The sequence below is a fragment of the Papaver somniferum genome, chromosome 4 (assembly GCF_003573695.1).
Source record: "Papaver somniferum cultivar HN1 chromosome 4, ASM357369v1, whole genome shotgun sequence".
In the NCBI taxonomy this organism is placed as follows: Eukaryota; Viridiplantae; Streptophyta; class Magnoliopsida; order Ranunculales; family Papaveraceae; genus Papaver; species Papaver somniferum.
This window is the reverse complement of record NC_039361.1, coordinates 49567830-49589447: the sequence shown is the minus strand read 5'-3', so window position 1 is coordinate 49589447 and position 21618 is coordinate 49567830. Positions and strand designations below refer to the sequence as shown.

Here is a 21618-nt window from a genome sequence, read left to right as displayed (position 1 = left end):
GTCTCTCCTGACCTCTAAACTCTCTCCACAACTTTTTTCAACCCTTCTTTGACATAAGCCCAACTATTTACAGGCTTTAAATCCCCTAGAAACTCGATCGAAATCGTGGAAAATTCCCATTATTCTTTACGGGAAGTTGGGAGAATAATTCCCTTTTTGTTGCGTTCCACTGTTTTGTTAGCTATTCTCTCGTCACAAATATCTTCTATGACTTGGACTAAACTGATTTGACGTGTATCTCATGTAAGAATATCCCATAAATCTCTCAAACAATTCTTGAACCCTAAACAGAGAAGCGGTATCCTGTTTGGACTTTGATCTCTTCTCCCGGCTATTCCAGCCCAATTGGATCGAGAAAATTGCCCATAGAAGCCCAGTTAAGTCTATTAGAGTCCAGCCCACTCGAAATCCAGTGTTGAATCTCATAAAATCACGTCAAAAAATCCAAACTCTAATTTACTGCTGTGAACTCCAAATTTCCCGCCATTTTTCTGTTTTGAACGTAAAGAAGAAGGGTGTCCCCCTATCCTCTGATGGGTGCGAACATCAAGTGGTCACCCCTTATCAAGTGGGTGCCCCTTATCCAACTTAAGGATGCCTTTAACAATTCTTCTGGGATGTTTTCCGCACTTTTTCGGGGTTCCTCCGGGGTATTTCTGAGGTGTCTCCAACATACTTCTGGGGTGCTTCTGGTAGTTATCAACGGAGGTCCGAATGCCGCATTTTTAGCCAATTTCGCCACAAAGCCTTATTCTTCCAAAAACACCTACAAATAAATAAAATAACCAAATAAGTACGATATCGAGCACTAACAATATATATACAAATGAGTTATATTAGATACATAAATGTGTCTATCAAATACCCCCAAACTTATTATTTGCTAGTCCCGAGCAAATCAAAACTAAAAAATAAAATCCTAACTCACTGTCGCAGGCATCGTCGATTGCATTTAGCGTATGCAATAAGCCTTTAAACCCCTAGGTGTCCCTAGTGGCCGAGTTATAGTCTCGGGAGGGCTTACCAGAGATATACCCACAAAATCTTTACTCCAGACCCTAGCTATCTACGCAGAACCTTGGAAGGCACTAAAGAATCTCCTTGGTTGGCATACTTATTGACTACAGGAAGAAGTACCCTGATGCGAAATTCCAATTGTTGTACACGAGTTTGCACTCAAGCATACTAAAATTTATATAAAGTGACAGAGCTCTACTCAGATAGTTGCACTATGGACATCATATTCGGAGTCAAAACTAATCACATGGATAGATCAAGAAGATGGATATAGAAAAACATATATGGTTTTGATGTTTACTAAGTGAACGACGTTTCCCATATCTGTCTGAAGGCCTCCGCCAAAATGAACCTATCCTAATGGATTGAGATACTAGTCTGACTAATATCAACACACTGGCATATACAAGGGAACCAGTGGTCGATAACCTAACTCTAGGTCAACACAACTGGCATATACAAGGGTACCAGTGGTCGACTTTATTGAATTTATTCCTTTTGGTCAAATGGTCTGGTCTCAATTTTCAATTTTTATTTTTTTTATTTTTCACCTTTTTTTTTATTTTTTTATTTTTTTTATTTTTTTTTTTGGTATCTCAATCACTCTAATTCACTCTAGCATTGGTAACAACTTGAATCGTGGGCCCCACCTATCACCTAGAGAAACATAGTTTAAAAACAAAATAAAATAAAAATAGAAGTGAAAAGGACTCAACGAGATATGGTGAAACTATCATGTTATTTCTAACACCTGAGCTCTGTGCTTTTATGAATAGACTATTTAGATGTTTCCATCTAATCAGATTGGTTCCTCAACTCCTACAACCAAAATGCTTCCATCCACTTAGATTAGTTAGTGCAATCCTTAATATGCATAAATTTATAGGCTCTGGAGTTTATTTAAAACAAAAAGTTTCTACCCCACCCCCAAACTTAAATCTAATATTGTCCTCAATGTTTCGCATGAAAGAACAGTACCAAAAATATAAGTAACATGAGGAAATAGTAAAGAGAGAGTTCGGAAAGATAGTACCTGAGTGAAGTGAAACCAAAAACTGAATAAAAAATTATACAACATACAAATCGCCTCGATGGTCAATCAAGGGTAAACAGGGTCCTCCAGAGGGACCTCCTCAACATCACCTGTAGGAAAAGGCTCTAAAAAGGGCTTCAATCGCTGACCGTTAACCTTTGAAGAACTACTACCATCTGTGTCTCGATCTCAACAGCTCCATGAGGAAAAACAGTACGGACCACAAAAGGACCGGTCCACCGAGAGCGCAGTTTCCCGGGGAATAGATGCAAACGAGTGTCATACAGAAGAACTTTTTGACCTGGAGAAAATGACTTCCGTAATATGTTTCTATCATGCACAAGTTTCATTTTGTTCTTATACTCCTTCGCACTATCGTAAGCATCTATACGAATCTCGTCCAACTCATTGAGCTGGAGTTTCCTATGGGCTCCTGCCTTGTCAAGTGAAAAATTTAGCTGCTTAACAGCCCAATAAGCTCTGTGTTCTAACTCAACAGGTAAGTGACATGCCTTGCCATAAACAAGCCGATAAGGCGACATTCCAATGGGGGTCTTAAACGCAGTACGGTAAGCCCATAAGGCATCAGTAAGCCTAGACGACCAGTCTTTCCGATTAGGATTAACTGTTTTCTCTAATATACGTTTTATCTCCCTATTGGAAACCTCTACCTGACCACTAGTCTGTGGATGATACGGGGTAGCTACCTTATGTGTAATACCATATTTCTTCATCAGAAGCCTAAAAGTCCCATTACAAAAGTGCGACCCTCCATCACTAATTATAGCTCGCGGTGTACCAAAACGTGTAAGTATATTATTTTTCAAGAACTCAATCACAACCCTATGGTCATTGGTTTTACACGCAACCGCCTCAATCCACTTAGAGACATAGTCTACGGCGACAAGGATGTATAGGTTACCAAAAGAATTAGGAAACGGACCCATAAAGTCAATACCCCACACATCAAAGACCTCAACAATTAAAATAGGGTTCAAGGGCATCATGTTCCTACGGGAAATGGTTCCTAATTTCTGGCATCGTTCACAAGTAACGCAGTAACTGTGGGAGTCTTTAAACAACGAAGGCCAATAGAATCCACACTGCAATATCTTAGCAGCAGTTTTCTTAGCACTAAAGTGACCCCCACAAGCATGATCATGACAAAAGGAAATAATACTGGACTGGTCACTCTCAGGTATACATCTCCTAATAATCTGGTCTGGACAATACTTAACAAATAAGGATCATCCCAAAAGAAGTGCTTAACCTCAGCTAAAAATCTAGAACGATCTTGTTTACCCCAATGTTGGGGCATTCGACCAGTACAAGATAGTTCACTATATTCGCATACCAAGGTAATTGGGTAACAAAGAACAATTGTTCATCAGGAAAGCTATCCCTTATAGGAAGGGAATCATCTGGGGAACTAACAACTAGCCTAGACAAGTGATCTGCTACACATTTTCGCGCCTTTTTGTCTCTAATGTCTGGAGAAAATCTTGCAACAAGATCCACTAATCAATCTAGGTAGTATCCTTCTTAGACAAAAGGTATTTCAAAGCAGCATGATCAGTATATATTACGATCTTAGAACCTAAGAGATAGGGTCTAAACTTGTCTAGGCAAACACATGGCTAAAGTTCTTTCTCAGTAGTGGTATAGTTCAACTGGGCTCATTCAGAGTTTTGCTAGCATAGTAAATCACATGAAGTAACTTATTTTCTCGCTGACCTAGCACAACACCAATAGCATAATCTGAAGCATCACACATGATCTCAAAGGGTAGGTTCCAGTTGGGTGCCTGGACTATGGGGGCGGTAGTGAGTAATGACTTAAGCTTCTCAAAAGCCTCTAAACAAGCATCATCAAAGACAAACTTAACATCTTTTGCAAGCAAATTGCAAAGAGGTCTAGAATCAAGCTAAAATCCTTAATGAATCGACGATAAAAACCAGCATGCCCTAAGAATGACCTAATATCTCTTACGGTTTTTGGGACCGGTAAAGTTTAATAAGGTCAACTTTGGCTTATCTACCTCTATACCCTTTGAAGATACATATGCCCTAAACAATTCCTGAACGAACCATAAGTGACATTTCTCCCAATTAAGCACTAAATTTTTTCCTTACACCTAGTCAAAACTAATGACAAATGATGCAAGCACTCATCGAAAGACGAACCAAACACTGAAAAATCATCCATAAAGACCTCTAAGAACCGTTCTACCATGTCAGAAAATATGCTCATCATGCAACGCTGAAAAGTCGCAGGGGCATTACATAGTCCAAAAGGCATGCGTCTATACGCAAAGGTACCAAAGGGACAGGTAAAAGTGGTTTTCTCCTGGTCTTCTGGGGCAATAACGATCTGATTATATCCAGAGTAGCCATCTAAAAAGCAGTAGTGACTATGTCCAGCTAATCTCTCTAGCATCTGGTCGATGAAGGAAGGGGAAAGTGGTCCTTCCTAGTGACCTTGTTCAATTTCCTATAGTCAATACAAACACGCCAACCCGTGGTCATTCGGGTCGGGATTAACTCATTGTTATATTCTGGACTACAGTAATACCAGATTTCTTGGGAACAACCTGAACGGGGCTGACCCACTTACTGTCTGAAATAGGGTAGATAATGCCTGCATCTAATAGCTTAAGAACCTCAGTTCGAACTACTTTTTCATATTGGGGTTTAGTCGACGTTGCATCTCCCTAGAAGGTTTGGTGTCTTCCTCTAAATAGATCTGATGCATACAAACAGTAGGACTTATACCCTTAATGTCTGCTATGGTCCACCCTAAAGCTTCCTTGTTGTTTTGAAGGACGGTTACTAGCCTACTTTCCTGATCTCTATCCAAGTCGGAAGAAACAATCACAGGTAAAGTCTCAGACGGGCCTAAAAACACATACTTCAGGGTATCTGGCAATGGTTTTAGGTCCAACTTAGGAGGCTCTTCTAAAGAAGGAACTAGGGTAGACTTAGAAACTGGTAGTGGTTCGAACTTAGGTTTCCATCCATTACTAGTATCTAACAAAGGGGTTGAATCTAACAAAGCATTCACCTCATTAATACATTATCATCATCAAAATCAATCCCAAAGTGAGCTAGGCATTTTTCTAATGGATCTTCTAACAAAGTGTTTGGTAATGACTCCTCGACTAATGTTCCTATCATGTTCACCTCTTCTATATTCGAGTCATCTAGTTCAGAGGGTAGCTTACTAATATTAAAAATGTTCAGCTCAATAGTCATATTACCAAAAGACAAATTCATAATACCATTTCGACATTAATGATCGCATTGGATGTAGCTAAAAACGGGCGACCTAAAATCACTGGTATTTGGTTCTCTGGGTCAGGGACAGGTTGGGTATCTAGGATAACAAAATCCACTGGATAAATAAACTTGTCAACCTCTATGAGAACATCCTCGATCACACCACGAGGAATTTAACGGACCTATCAGCTAACTGAAGTGTCATCTGGGTAGGTTTCATCTCACCAAGTCCTAGCTTAAGGTACACATGATATGGAAGTAAATTCACACTGGCTCCTAAGTCAAGCAAAGCTTTCTCAACACGGTACTTACCTATTGTACAAGCAATGGTAGGGGACCCTGGGTCTTTATACTTAGGAGTAGTGGTATTCTGAATAATAGAACTCACATGACTAGCTATGAAGGCTTTCTTCTGGACACTGAGCTTACGCTTTCGCGTACACAAGTCCTTAAGGAACTTGGCATAAGAGGGAATCTGCCTAATTGCATCTAATAATGGAAGGTTGATATTAACCTGCTTAAAAACCTCCAATATATCATTAAAGTTGGACTCCCTCTTAGTCGGAACTAGCAGCTGTGGGAATGGGGCTCTGGGAACAAAGTCGGGCTCAACAGGACCCTCATTGGTCTCTTTAGAGACTCTATCAGTCTTCATTCTCTGGCTCAGCAGGGTGAACTACAACATGTTCACTATCAGGCATGGCAACCTTGTTGTCAACTTTCTTTCCACTCCTAAGGGTTGTGAACATTCACATGATTGTACGATTTCTCTCCTTTGGGGTTAGGATCAGTACGACTAGGGAACCTTCCATCTTCTCTCTCACTTATGAACTTAGTTATTTGTCCTACTTGAAGTTCTAATTTGGCAAGACTCTGGAAATTATTCTTCAATTCTTGCCTAGTTTCTTGTTGAAAGCTCATGTGGTTCTTTGATAGCATGTCATGGTTATTTGCTAACATAGTGAGAGTTTCTTCTAAGGTAGAGATTTTTTTCTCGGAAGTGTTCTGAGACTGGGTTTGACCTGAAGAGTTCTTAAAACCAAAACCTGGGGGAGGCTGAGAATTGCTAGACTGGCCTTGACTCTGGCCCTTAGACCAAGAGAAATTAGGATGGTTTCTCCAACCAGGGTTGTAGGTTTCTGAGTATGGGTCAAACTTCTGACGGTTCTCAAACCTAGCATTGTTATAGACAGCATGAGCTTGTTCTTCACTAACCTGACCTTCCCAAAATGAGTTATCGGGCTCTATTCCACAACTAGAGACTTGAGAGGCTCTATTAGGTTCAACAAGGGACCTATTTTTAGACCGACCCATTTCCAAAGCTTCTAACCTTCTGGACAAAGCAGCAAACTTAGCATCTGACGCAAAACTCGTATCTACCATATTGGTGCTACTTCTATTGACCAAGAGTCTTTTAGGGGGTTCAACACAAGATTCCCACTGTTGGGATTTTTCAGCGATAGCTCCTAAGAAGGTAAAAGCATCATCAGCATTTTTACTAGTGAACTCACCAGCGCACATAGACTCAACCATGACTTTGGTCGAATAGTCTAAACCATCATAAATAATCTGTACGAGTTTCATATTATCAAATCCATGGTGAGGACACTGAGATAGGAGATCATTGAATCGCTCTAAAAACCTATAAAGAGACTCTCCCTCTTGTTGCACACTAGCACTAATTTTCTGCCTAACAGCTGCAGTTTTATGCTTAGGGTAGAATTTCATATAGAAAGCAACAATAAGTTCCTGCCATGTTTCAATGGATTCAGGTGGTAGGTTGTTCAGCCAAGTCTTGGCTTTATCTCTCAAGGAAAAGGGAAACATCTTAAGTTTCAAGACTTCATCAGTAAGGTCTTTTATTCTAATTGTCCCACAGATTTCCTCAAAGTCCCTAAGAACATAGGAATCATACGAAGAATAATAGGTTTTATCTCGAAATTAGCCGTAGTGGCTGGCAATTTAATGCACGAAGCTCAGTTGGTCCTAGTTGGGAACATGTAATTTAGCTAATTGAGCAGTCACTTTAGTGGAACATGATTTTGTGTAAACACAGCAATGAATCAGCTCTTTCCTGCTGTTTAGGTTCAACTTGACAATTTTTTTACCAAAATAGTGTACTAAATTGTATCTAGCATTGGTGGAACTGGACTGATCAAATCTACAAACAGTGTAGATCATGTTTACTAGTTTATGACCTCTAGTTTCGACTCCCAAGTTGATTTATATTAACCTTTCGCGTATACAAGTCCTTAAGGAACTTGGCATAAGAGGGAATCTGCCTAATTGCATCTAATAATGGAAGGTTGATATTAACCTGCTTAAAAACCTCCAATATATCATTAAAGTTAGACTCCCTCTTAGTCGGAACTAGCAGCTGTGGGAATGGGGCTCTGGGAACAAAGCCGGGCTCATCAGGACCCTCATTGGTCTCTTTAGAGACTCTGTCAGTCTCTTCATTCTCTGGCTCAGACGGGTGAACTACAACATGTTCACTATCAGGTATGGCAACCTTATTGTCAACTTTCTTTCCACTCCTAAGGGTTGTGACAACATTCACATGATTGTACGATTTCTCTCCTTTGGGGTTAGGATCAGTACGACTAGGGAACCTTCCATCTTCTCTCTCACTTATGAACTTAGTTATTTGTCCTACTTGAAGTTCTAATTTGGCAAGACTCTGGAAATTATTCTTCAATTCCTGCCTAGTTTCTTGTTGAAAGCTCATGTGGTTCTTTGATAGCATGTCATGGTTATTTGCTAACATAGTGAGAGTTTCTTCTAAGGTAGAGATTTTTTTCTCGGAAGTGTTCTGAGACTGGGTTTGACCTGAAGAGTTCTTAAAACCAAAACCTGGGGGAGGCTGAGAATTGCTAGACTGGCCTTGACTCTGGCCCTTAGACCAAGAGAAATTAGGATGGTTTCTCCAACCAGGGTTGTAGGTTTCTGAGTATGGGTCAAAATTCTGACGGTTCTCAAACCTAGCATTGTTATAGACAGCATGAGCTTGTTCTTCACTAACCTGACCTTCCCAAAATGAGTTATCGGGCTCTATTCCACAACTAGAGACTTGAGAGGCTCTATTAGGTTCAACAAGGGACCTATTTTTAGACTGACCCATTTCCAAAGCTTCTAACCTTCTGGACAAAGCAGCAAACTTAACATCTGACGCAAAACTCGTATCTACCATATTGGTGCTACTTCTATTGACCAAGAGTCTTTTAGGGGGTTCAACACAAGATTCCCACTGTTGGGATTTTTCAGCGATAGCTCCTAAGAAGGTAAAAGCATCATCAACATTTTTACTAGTGAACTCACCAGCGCACATAGACTCAACCATGACTTTGGTCGAATAGTCTAAACCATCATAAATAATCTGTACGAGTTTCATATTATCAAATCCATGGTGAGGACACTGAGATAGGAGATCATTGAATCGCTCTAAAAACCTATAAAGAAACTCTCCCTCTTGTTGCACACTAGCACTAATTTTCTGCCTAACAGCTGCAGTTTTATGCTTAGGGTAGAATTTCATATAGAAAGCAACAATAAGTTCCTGCCATGTTTCAATGGATTCAGGTGGTAGGTTGTTCATCCAAGTCTTGGCTTTATCTCTCAAGGAAAAGGGAAACATCTTAAGTTTCAAGACTTCATCAGTAAGGTCTTTTATTCTAATTGTCCCACAGATTTCCTCAAAGTCCCTAAGAACATAGGAATCATACGAAGAATAATAGGTTTTATCTCGAAATTAGCCGTAGTGGCTGGCAATTTTTATGCACGAAGCTCGGTTGGTCCTAGTTGGGAACATGTAATTTAGCTAATTGAGCAGTCACTTTAGTGGAACATGATTTTGTGTAAACACAGCAATGAATCAGCTCTTTCCTGCTGTTTAGGTTCAACTTGACAATTTTTTTACCAAAATAGTGTACTAAATTGTATCTAGCATTGGTGGAACTGGACTGATCAAATCTACAAACAGTGTAGATCATGTTTACTAGTTTATGACCTCTAGTTTCGACTCCCAAGTTGATTTATATTAACCTTTCGCGTATACAAGTCCTTAAGGAACTTGGCATAAGAGGGAATCTGCCTAATTGCATCTAATAATGGAAGGTTGATATTAACCTGCTTAAAAACCTCCAATATATCATTAAAGTTAGACTCCCTCTTAGTCGGAACTAGCAGCTGTGGGAATGGGGCTCTGGGAACAAAGCCGGGCTCATCAGGACCCTCATTGGTCTCTTTAGAGACTCTGTCAGTCTCTTCATTCTCTGGCTCAGACGGGTGAACTACAACATGTTCACTATCAGGTATGGCAACCTTATTGTCAACTTTCTTTCCACTCCTAAGGGTTGTGACAACATTCACATGATTGTACGATTTCTCTCCTTTGGGGTTAGGATCAGTACGACTAGGGAACCTTCCATCTTCTCTCTCACTTATGAACTTAGTTATTTGTCCTACTTGAAGTTCTAATTTGGCAAGACTCTGGAAATTATTCTTCAATTCTTGCCTAGTTTCTTGTTGAAAGCTCATGTGGTTCTTTGATAGCATGTCATGGTTATTTGCTAACATAGTGAGAGTTTCTTCTAAGGTAGAGATTTTTTTCTCGGAAGTGTTCTGAGACTGGGTTTGACCTGAAGAGTTCTTAAAACCAAAACCTGGGGGAGGCTGAGAATTGCTAGACTGGCCTTGACTCTGGCCCTTAGACCAAGAGAAATTAGGATGGTTTCTCCAACCAGGGTTGTAGGTTTCTGAGTATGGGTCAAACTTCTGACGGTTCTCAAACCTAGCATTGTTATAGACAGCATGAGCTTGTTCTTCACTAACCTGACCTTCCCAAAATGAGTTATCGGGCTCTATTCCACAACTAGAGACTTGAGAGGCTCTATTAGGTTCAACAAGGGACCTATTTTTAGACTGACCCATTTCCAAAGCTTCTAACCTTCTGGACAAAGCAGCAAACTTAGCATCTGACGCAAAACTCGTATCTACCATATTGGTGCTACTTCTATTGACCAAGAGTCTTTTAGGGGGTTCAACACAAGATTCCCACTGTTGGGATTTTTCAGCGATAGCTCCTAAGAAGGTAAAAGCATCATCAGCATTTTTACTAGTGAACTCACAAGCGCACATAGACTCAACCATGACTTTGGTCGAATAGTCTAAACCATCATAAATAATCTGTACGAGTTTCATATTATCAAATCCATGGTGAGGACACTGAGATAAGAGATCATTGAATCGCTCTAAAAACCTATAAAGAGACTCTCCCTCTTGTTGCACACTAGCACTAATTTTCTGCCTAACAGCTGCAGTTTTATGCTTAGGGTAGAATTTCATATAGAAAGCAACAATAAGTTCCTGCCATGTTTCAATGGATTCAGGTGGTAGGTTGTTCAGCCAAGTCTTGGCTTTATCTCTCAAGGAAAAGGGAAACATCTTAAGTTTCAAGACTTCATCAGTAAGGTCTTTTATTCTAATTGTCCCACAGATTTCCTCAAAGTCCCTAAGAACATAGGAATCATACGAAGAATAATAGGTTTTATCTCGAAATTAGCCGTAGTGGCTGGCAATTTAATGCACGAAGCTCGGTTGGTCCTAGTTGGGAACATGTAATTTAGCTAATTGAGCAGTCACTTTAGTGGAACATGATTTTGTGTAAACACAGCAATGAATCAGCTCTTTCCTGCTGTTTAGGTTCAACTTGACAATTTTTTTACCAAAATAGTGTACTAAATTGTATCTAGCATTGGTGGAACTGGACTGATCAAATCTACAAACAGTGTAGATCATGTTTACTAGTTTATGACCTCTAGTTTCGACTCCCAAGTTGATTTTGCCACAAGATGATAAGTTTTATGCACCTAATATAGATTTGCACCTTTCGCTGAGTAATTTAAGAGCATTTGACCTAACTATAGTTTCTTCTCTAGGTGAAAAGTTCCATATTCTTTATTCATGAAACTATTAGCCCTTTTTGATTTACCTTAATCCATATCAAGAATTACCGATTAATGAGTATTCTTGTGATTCCATTGAGTTTTGATATACCGCATATTGTTAGTTTGAAAAGCTTTTATTATTTTTGATTGATTTTTATTTGCATTGATTAGTATAGGATTTCATGGTTCGAACTAAAGTTTAGGAGAGAATTGACAGTGTTTTCGTGTAATGATCGTTGATAAATGTGAAAGATCAGGGATGTGAATCATATGGGTGTGAGTCGTTTTCAGAAAATTTATATTGGTTTTGATATACTTGAATGCTTAGAATGAAAGGGTAGGATTAGAACGAAAGGATGTAGTTGTAATTTTTTTATACTTTTACTGGGGCGACAGCTCCAACTAATCACTGGAGATATGAGTTACTCTTCTTTAGACATCTGGGAGGGGGCGTCTTTTGATAAGAAGGGAGTGAGAGACTAAAATTGGAAAGGGATTTCAGAAATTAAAAGAGGGAGGGGAAGGAAAATTGATAAGTTGGAAATTCGTTTGATTTCTGTGCTTGGTATCAGGTTGGATTGTATTGGGATTGAACTTCTTCAGGTAAGAACCAAACCTCAATTTTTGATGATTTTTTCCAGTAGGTGAGTATAAAAACTATAAGTTTCAACTTCTATGTCTTTAGGCCAAAAGATTGTTTTGCAACTGTTTGATAAAACGTCTATGAGATAGGGAAACTTGTGTGAACTGTGTGGGTAATAGCTTGCTTCTCTTAGAAATTATAATTAGATTTAGTTCCTTTATGAAGAAGTAAAGGCCACTGAGTGTTAATTCCGAAGTGAAATCAAAATGCTACAAACCGACCAATAGGCTATAACTTATGTCTGGTTTAAGATGTACTGATGTGAATCATTATTAACCATGGATTAGTGGTTAATGTTCCATTATGTCTTAGAAAAGAGATATAGGGTGTTTCTGATAATAAGTGAAGACGACTAAGATGATTACAGATCAATAGATGGGTTAAAATCATAAGGTCAGGTAAGGATTTTAAGGTAAGGTAATTGTCAGATTTCTTTGTGGTCTTTACACAGATGCAAGTTCTTGTTATAATTGTTGCTACGAAATATTTCCATTGATTGTGCATACTGGTATTGAATGTTCTTCATTAGTGTGCAATGTATGATGTGTGCCTTCTATGCATCACTGTCCAGTTTGATCTTCTTGAAGTTCTTTCTGTTATGATGTTTTTCCTCCATTGGGCCGTGTTCATTGTGGTCGTGTCTTTTGGATACAGGTGAACCGGCAGCTGCAGAGGACGGATTCGAGAAAGGTGAATGCTATCTTTGGATTGAGTGAGTTCTTTGTATCTTCAATAAACAAAAAGAAAGAAACAATGTGGTCTCAGGTGTTATTCCTTTTTGTCACAGTAAATTCTGAGATTATATCTTTTCTGAAATCATGAACTTTAGTATCTTTTTGTGTTAAGTTCATGACACAGCAAAAAAACCTGTACTATGTAAATTTTGTTAACAGACATCTTGTTTTTAAAACAATGTACGATCTTGTATGAAACTCGTTACGCGGGCGCGGTATAGTAATAAAGTATGTCTTTGGTTCAGTTTAGTTGTTTCCTTATGAAATGAAAAGTTTGAGCTTAGTTTAGCCTGTTACAATGAGAAAATGGGTCGTGACAGTGGAGATAAGCACTAATTGAACTATCCTTTCTGGAATCAAGTGTCGAGTACAAGTAAGAGGCCTGATTCTTATCAAAAGAATGTCACGGTCGACATTTTTTCCTGGCCGTCCTAAAGGCTTGGGAATTTGGACTAGGTTGTGAAAGGGAAATGCCGGCCTGGAAAGAGAAAAAGTTCTCAAAAATCATTTTTGTGTTTGTTTAGTACTTTACTTTATATAATTAACAAGTAATTTGCATAATGAATGAATTCGTTTGATTAAGATACTCCACTCTGAATCCAAAATTTGATCATTTCATATTTAGCCACTACCTAGCGATTGATGTTTTGTTGGTAACTATGTATAAAAGATGTGAGTATTCAAGTTCGCTCAAGACATTTTTATGCTATTTCTGCAGGTGGAAGATTCAATCTGAGATTTCATAAGGAGTTACTGCAGCTGCTATTGCTACTCAGGTATGGTCCTCTGCTTTACTTAGTTTTTTGTTTTGGGTTGATTTTAGTGAAGTTTAGATTCTATTTTGTGTTTATACCATGAATAAAGTTATGTTTTGGCCATTGTTATAGTTTATTCAAGCAATTTATCTCATGATGAAGTATTGTACAATTTGTGTAGGGTTATGGTATGTTTCAGCAAATATTGGATGTTATAAACATCTTTACTGTACTAGTTACTAGGGTATCATATAATAATTTTGATGTTCTGTGCATAGGTTACTGTTTATTCTTTATATGGATGGTGTAGATGAACTACTGTGCAAGTTTTGACATGGATATTGTCGTCTTTAGGAATCATAATATAGGGTAATCAAATATGTCTTCTACCGTTGATAAGGAGTGGATGAGTTGTACCCGTAATTCTGGTAAATACATGCAAGGTGTAAGCTTATTCATAGAGTTTATCCGTAAAAATGGTGGTGACAGTATGGTGTTCTCCTGTCCTTGTAAACACTGTAAGAATGGTAGAGGAATGTTTCCACTTAAGAAATTAGTTATCATTTGCTTAAGAATGGTATTGTCCCAACGTATACAATGTGGCGTTTTCATGGTGAAAGATCAGTTAGGGCAGTTGCTGAGAATGTGGGAAATGTGGCAGAGAATGTAGGAAATGTAGATGAGAATGTAGGAGATGTTGGTGAGAATGTTGGTGAGAATGCTGATCCTAGTGTAGGTGAGAATGTTGATCCTAGTGTAGATGAGAATGCTAGGCCACACAGTGGGGTTCACAATAATGTTGGCGTCAGCAGCAGCAACAAAAGGTCTTTTTATGAGCGTGCAAGAGAACCATTGTACCCATCATGTCCTAAAGAGAAGACTGCACTATATGCTGCTATAAAATTGAATAACATAAAGACCCAATATGGATTCTCAGACAATGGTGTCACTGCACTATTAGAATTAATGAAGGAGTTGCTTCCGGAAGATAACAAACTGCCGTCTAAGTATCATGATGTAAAAAAGATGATCCAAGAACTGGGGATGGATTACATAACCTATGATGCTTGCGTTAATGACTGCATTTTATACTGGAAGGAACATGCATCACTGGTAAAGTGTCCTGTTTGTCAAGAATCTAGGTATAAGAAGGTATTCAATGATGAGAGGAAACTTACGCAAGTTGCTCAAAAGACTTTGAGACATTTTTTGTTGATTAAGAGGTTGCAAAGGTTTTACAGCATTCCGTGGATAGCAGAGGCATTTTATTGGCATCATAGAGAAAATTCAGATATGAATGTTATGCGCCATCCAGTAGATTCTTCAGCTTGGCAATATGCAGATAACTTCTCTCCGGAGTTTTCTAAGGAGCCAAGGAATGTGACACTTGGGATTTCGACAGATTGCTTCAATCCGAATGGGTGTTTCGGACTTGGTCACAGCTGTTGGCCGGTTATTTTATGTCCGTACAACCTTCCTCCATCGATGTGTATGAAGCGAGAGTTCTCGATGTTGTGTTTGTTGATTTCAGGACCAAGAGCACCTGGTAAAGACATTGATGTGTATTTACAGCCATTGATAGATGAGTTGTTGCAGTTATGGAATCAAGGTGTTATAACATACGACTCTTACACTAAAACTGAATTTTTGATGAAAGCAAGACTCTTATGGGCTATTAATGATTTTCCGGCATTAGGAACTTTAGCTGGGTGTGTTACACATGGATATAACGCTTGTCCAACATGCGGAGAAGGGACAGTTTCTGAATATCTTCCGTATAGTAAGAAGATTTGTTACATGGGACACCGAAGGTGGCTGCCAGCGAAGCACAAGTATCGAGATGATAGAACACATTTCATTGGAGGGGTAGAGCATGGTTCAGCTCCATGGCCACTAACATGGCTGCAAATTCAGGAGATGGTAACAAATATTAGAACCAAAAAGGGTAAGGGCAAGCCGCCATCAGCAGCAAGTCTGAAACGTAAAAGGAAAGCTGAGGTCGAGAATGAAGATGTTGTTGATGTAGAAGATCAGGTTCATGACCATTCACTATTCTCTAGAAGATCTATTCTTCATGATTTGCCATATTGGGGTTCAAATGCAGTCCTTCATGTTACAGACGTTATGCATACAGAGAAGAACATCACTGAGCATCTCATTAACACTGTTATGGGTAATAGCAAGTCAAAAGACAGTCATAGTGCACGTAAAGACATGGAAACCATGGGGAGTAACAAGAAATTATGGTTGAAAGTATATGAGTGACCGGTAAAACGACAATGGAAGATGGTACTTTTGCCATGACAAAGGAGAAAGTTGCGTTTTGTACTGTTTTGAAGAACTTAAAAGTTCCTTCTGGTTTCTCTTCCAATCTCCGCAGCAGTGTCAGCATCGATCCTCCCGAGCTAAAGAATTTCAAATTCCATGATTACCATGTTGTCATGCAACATTTGTTTCCTTTGCTGGTTCATACGCCGACTTCACTACGTAAAGATCTACGAGTTGCTCTTCATCGGATAAGTCTATTTTTCAGAATTTTGCGCGCGAAGGTTATTAACAGAGAACGTCTTTTAAGAGCAAAAGCTAGTCTGGTGGAAGCTATGTGTAATCTGGAAAAGCATTTTCCTCCTTTTTTTCCTTATCCGTATACACTTGATGGTGCATCTGGCTGATGAAGCTCTAGTCTGCGGTCCGGTCAGGTATAGGTGGATGTACCCCTTTGAGAGGTAATTACTTCAACTTATTTTGTTTTTGTATAAAATTTTATGAATACTCTACAGTCTAATTTGTTGCTGTTACTGGTTGTTTACGACTCTAATTTACAACTTTTTTCCCTTTCAGTGGTTAGTTGTAAGTATTTATAGCATTAACAGGTACTTTCATGATAATTGGTTGTGTTCAGTTTTACCTCAAATTTTGAAACATTTTGTAACAAAGTTTTGTCCAACCCTTAGGTTTTGGTTGTGTTCAGTTTTACCTCACTCTGTACCATTCAGTCATGTGGTTTCTATTTATCTTATACAACACATGACTTACTATTAATCTAATCCTACAAAACCATTGTTTCTTTTTATTTCAAGATTTTTATCTTCATTTTGTTTGTTTGTTCCATCTGATAGGCCTTTCAGTGGTTAATTGTAATACAATGGTATAATTTTTTTTCTGATATTTGTAGGTTAATGAAAGGTTTCAAAGGTTTGGTACGCAATAAAAGGTATATTTATGGCTGCATTGCAAGAGGGTATACATTGCGTGAAGCCAGCTTATACTCTATGGAGGACCTGTCAACTGATGGTGATGGTACTCATAAACATACCCGACAAGCCTTTTTAGATGATGATGATGAGTTTGCCGATGAGATGCCTTTGAGTAAAGCTAAGTGTATAAAATTAACTCAAGTACAGTTTGAGCAAGCTCTCAGGTGGGTTCTGTCTAAATATGTTGGAATAGAGGACTGGCAAAGGTACATTTTTTTTTTCTTCCACAGCTTAGAGATGTTGTTTGATTATTATGTTCGTTGATCTAATTGTATTTTTGTTTGATTATTAGGTCTGTCTATCTGATTGTTTTTGTATTGTTGTTTGGTTTCAGGAAGTATGATTCCTATGTTAACAACGCCAATAATACCTCAAAGAGTTTCCTTTTTTGGTTGCGCGACGAGGTAATACATATTAGCTTCTAAATTATTTAAGTAAAACATGAGTGATTTTGGCAACGCAACTGACACATAAATGTTCTGTTACAGTTGTTAGAAGCCAAAGTTGGAAATTCTGTACTTTGGCGCCTAGTGCATGGACCTCAGTTCAAGGCACAATCATATAAGAAATACCAATTAAATGTCTTTACTTTCTCTGCACATAGGTACGAGGAGACGACGGTATCACAAAACAGTGGTGTGTCTATCCGAGCATTTACGAGGCAAAAAGATTCGGTGGAAACAGAAATTACATATTATGGAGTTATTAAGCAGATTATTAAGTTGAATTATATGGAATTCGAAGAAACAGTTTTTTATTGTGATTGGGTCAGAGTTCAAGATAGGACTAATGGGTGCAAAGTTGATCCTAACTCAAACTTGATTTAAGTTAACTTGTATAAGCTTCAAAGCATCAATCAAGTTGTGGATGAGCCATTTATTCTTGCCTCTGAAGCGACACAAGTGTTTTACTCGAAGGATATTTCTGATGAGGGATTGTCTGTGGTCTTACATTCACAGCAAGGCTTAACTTCCTTAGTGGATGAAATTGAATATCCTACTAAATATCAGTCAGCTTTTACTGACAATGAGAGTTTAGAAAAATTTATGTGTGTCGGGTCTGGAGTTTAAAATAATGTATGCTGTCAATGCAATGTGTGAAATTACTACAGCTTCTGTTAAAATTTGTTTTATCATTTATGCAAACTTAATAGGTTCTGTTTTGTTTGAGAAATTTGATTGCGCTGTTTCTGCGTATGTGATAGTTACAAGGTTCATAGTTTTTGATTCTTTCACATATAGATGCTTGTTAACTGTTATGGCACAGGTTATTATGGCAGCGGTGGAGGTAGATGAAAATGGACTTCCGATGTCGAGGAATTCAACTAAACTTGGCCACCTGAAGGGCGCGTTGGTTCGTACTCATGTCCCTATCTCCTACAAAACCTGGAAGGAGGTGCCAGATACTTACAAAGAAGATGTCTGGAATGAACTACAGGTACAAACTTACCTCAATTTGATTTATGTTCATACTTATGTTAACTGTATTTGAATGTAAGCGAGATGCTGTGTTTTTTCAGATATCGTTCCTGTTGCCTGATACTTCTAAAGCAACTGTGATAAAGGGGATGTCTGATCCATGGAGGAGACATAAGTGGGAGTTACGAATAGCATATTATGATCCATATCCCACTTATGAAGCAAGGACCTCACGTACTCCTCCAAATGTAACTGATGAAGACTGGCAAACATTTTGTCGCAACGAGGAGGATGAAAAAGTTCAGAAAAATAGAGTGGATAATAAGAGGAATAGGGAGAAATACGATTACAGTCATACCTCTGGTCGCAAACCTCATAGTTTAGAGAGAGCTGAACTGGTATGTGTACTTCAGCGACAATGTTCTGTTATTTATGAATTTCAACTTCTCGACATTAGGGTACATGTAGATAATTGATGAATGTATTAATCAACTCATCGCATATGTAAATTTAGGAGCTGGGGAATCCTGGAGCAGAAATCACCACTTCTGATGTGTGGATTAAAGCCCATACACAAGAGGGTGGGAAAATACTACCCAGTGCGCAGAAATACTATGTGAGAATATTGTTAAACTATTTTATTCAACCACACACTAGTTTGGTAAATTTATATTTAACTGAATACAATTGCTCGACATTACAAGATGATCTTAAGAAGGCGCAGCTAGATATTAAGGAAAAACAAGATTCAGGTTCTTCTGTAGATGAATCTGATCCGCTGACTTTAGCTTTTGGGAAGGATACAAGGGGACGGGTTCGTTCTGTTGGTGCTGTTTCTCGTACACAATATGATTATTCAGCTCCTGCACGTGCGAAAGTTGCTGAAATGAAGTCTAGGGATGGAGAGCTAAAGCATCAGGTGAACGGTGTAGGTAACAAAATGGGGGTTCTAATCGAAAGCTTTGGAGTATTATGTCAAACTGTTAAGGATATCCAATCTGGACAAGCTTCATATATTTCCTCGAACCATATGGAAAGTTCACAAGGTCACGCGTGTTCACCTGCTCATACTCCTTCAGCTGGCAATACAAGTTCACCTGCTCACATATCTGTAACTGCTGAAACCATATCACCAGCTCGATCAGCTGTAGGTTCTGATACAAAATGTTCATTGGTGAACATCAATGGTGAGACTATTGCTGTTGGTAGACTTTGTACAGGTGAATCAGCAAAAACGGCTCACGGCTCACTGATAGGCTTCTAAAACATCTAATTCTAGTATCGGTTTCTTACACTTTTCTAAGCTATTTTTCTTGTAAAATTGTATACTACGTTTGTTTTTTATGTTTGTAGGTACTTTCTTATGGTTTGGTACAAATAAAGAAAAATGTTGGGATCATTGGCGTTGTTGGTTACAAAGCACAGGAATAATCAACAAAGACAGCCGCTGAAGTTCAGTTGGCATTTGCAGGAGCAGCTAGCTATCTTCCCAGTTCTGGCAGGTAAACCAAGCCAGCGGCCCATTAAGACAACATAGTCCAGCAAAGGGGCCTGTTCTACATGACCTTGTGCTGTTGACATGTGTGCGCTAGAAAGGGCAGTACAAATACAAACTACAAAGAGATGAAGTTATGTCTCTTTTGAAACCAGGTTCAGTTCACAAGCAAAGAAAAAGATCCAAGCCATTGTTCCAGTAGCCGTCGACCGAGCCTGCAGATTCATTGTTGTCAGTTCCAACCATGGTTCAAGGGTGTTTCACGAGGGTTAAGGTCCAGTTTCAGTTGAGAAGAACATTGAAGAAAATGACTCGAGTTCGTGGTGAAGTTTTGAGCAGAGTTCTTTGCCGTGCAAGCAGCTGAAGACCAATTGTTGCTAACATTGATTGAGATGATGAATGGAGAGATTAAAGAAGAAATTTGAGTACCAAAATGAACAAGGAAAGTTGGGTTTTTGCTGGATTTGAGTTTACATTGATTTATGAGAAGATTTGATCAAGAGAAAACAGCCAAGATAGAGTGTTGCTGCTGCTAGTGCTCTTTATGGTTGAATGGGTGCCATGAATGGATGTTTCTGAGATTGAATGTGTGTGTGTCAATGTTTAGAACTCTTAATTGCAGGGAAGGAGCTAAAATAATGGCTGTTAGAATCACCAGTAAGCTGAATTCTGTATTATCAGCAGAACGCACAGAACATGTTTGTCAGAGTGCCTGAACTAACGTGCTTATTCATACCAAGTCTTCCATGGACTGTGATTGTGGAAGAAGGTTTAGAACTTGGGTCTGAGAGGATTCGTATCACAGCAGAGTGGCTCGAGTTAGGTTGCAGTTCAAGCACATTTAGCTGAGGTGCTGCGGCAGTTTACAATGGGTTAGGACTGCGTATAGAAACTCAAGGAAGAAAAGAACTTGGTGCTGCTGGTCACAATGGTTGGCTCTGATGGTTAGCCGTGGTCGCTTAAGGTCAATAAGGTCTTGAAGCCGAGTGGAGAAGGGAATGTTCGATCCGCTTTAGAGTTTTATGTTAAACAACAACAGCGAGAAGTCAGGAAAGAGTTTGGGTTGCGTGGGACTGCAGCAAGGGCATTGAGCTATAAAAGAAGAACCCTAGGTTACAGAATCATCACATACCCCCCTTCACCACTGCTTGAAACCCTAGTTTCAGCGAGCTTTTGCTCGCTGAACAACCACCTTCCATCTGCATCTCATACATAGTTTGCATCTCCACCAGTGCATACCACCTGCATAACATACCACCATTGCAATGCATCCAGTTCACCGCCTTTGCACCTCCATCCATCTGCATAATCACCATCACCTGCATATCCCCTCAACAGCACCATCTTCGCAGTCACCATCAGTTCCTATACCATCAGTTTGCGACATATCACTTCACCACCAACAGTCCATCCACACCTTGCAGTCGCAACACAACCATTATCAGCTGTTTGAGAAGGGGTCACTGCCATATTATCACCAGTTCATACAATCAAGACGAGGAGAAACTGGACCTGAACCTTGCTCGCTGGCAGCAACAACAGCAAGAAGCAGTAGCGCTACATAGAAGAAGGCCACTGGCAGCTTAGTGCTGTTGTGGTTTGATTTCAAATATCTTTTGTTTTACAGATTTCTTTCTCATTGATTCTTATTGCCATGAACTCCAGTAGCTAAGCATATTGATTAGGGACGATTTCGACGTCCAGGACTTGAACTCGAAGTGATATTTAAAAAGCATGTTTCTTGCAGTTTATTCCGCTATTGTTCATTTTCTACCGTGCTAATAGTGATTATATGAATTATTTCTCAATTTTTCAAGTTGCAAATTGAATAGTTGTTTGATGATTCTATTGCTAATTCGAGACATCTTCGACCCGTAATTGTCTAGATGCTCCGAGTACAAGTAGCGATATATGGGTATTGACGATAGGATTTTGTTAAATATCCATGTGTAGAGATTGACACTAGTAGATGAGTCGAGCTTATGTATTTGTCACTAGCAATAGCCTATCTCACGGAACTTAATGCACTTGTTTAAGTCACACCTA

At 39.0% G+C, this 21618-nt stretch overlaps 1 protein-coding gene across 9 annotated transcripts; it reads left to right on the top strand.

Moving 5' to 3' along the window:
* Positions 1-10998: 10998 nt before the first annotated feature.
* Positions 10999-21318, top strand: LOC113275419. 9 transcript variants are annotated; one of them, XM_026524912.1, is made up of 8 exons: positions 10999-11873; positions 12568-12625; positions 13366-13423; positions 17926-18096; positions 18179-18475; positions 18592-18693; positions 18793-19297; positions 19431-21318. In XM_026524912.1, exons 4-8 carry the CDS (start codon positions 17932-17934, stop codon positions 19526-19528), a joined length of 1167 nt encoding a protein of 388 aa, XP_026380697.1. In that variant the 5' UTR covers positions 10999-11873; positions 12568-12625; positions 13366-13423; positions 17926-17931; the 3' UTR covers positions 19529-21318. The 9 variants fall into 9 exon arrangements, 3 of the variants coding, with proteins under 3 accessions (XP_026380697.1, XP_026380695.1, XP_026380696.1); XM_026524910.1 differs by having other exon boundaries at positions 18592-19297; XR_003323570.1 differs by lacking the exons at positions 17926-18096; positions 18179-18475; positions 18592-18693; positions 18793-19297; positions 19431-21318 and adding exons at positions 13757-16128; positions 16578-16865; positions 16994-17063; positions 17148-17858 and having other exon boundaries at positions 11002-11873.
* The last annotated feature ends 300 nt before the right edge of the window (positions 21319-21618 follow it).

Bases quoted from the DNA above. Each gene is read 5' to 3' on its own strand.
- LOC113275419 (XM_026524910.1), top strand. From the start codon at position 17,932: ATGGCAGCGGTGGAGGTAGATGAAAATGGACTTCCGATGTCGAGGAAT. The intron at 18,097-18,178 runs GTACAAACTTAC...GTGTTTTTTCAG, and splicing joins ATGTCTGGAATGAACTACAG to ATATCGTTCCTGTTGCCTGA. The intron at 18,476-18,591 runs GTATGTGTACTT...ATGTAAATTTAG, and splicing joins GTTTAGAGAGAGCTGAACTG to GAGCTGGGGAATCCTGGAGC.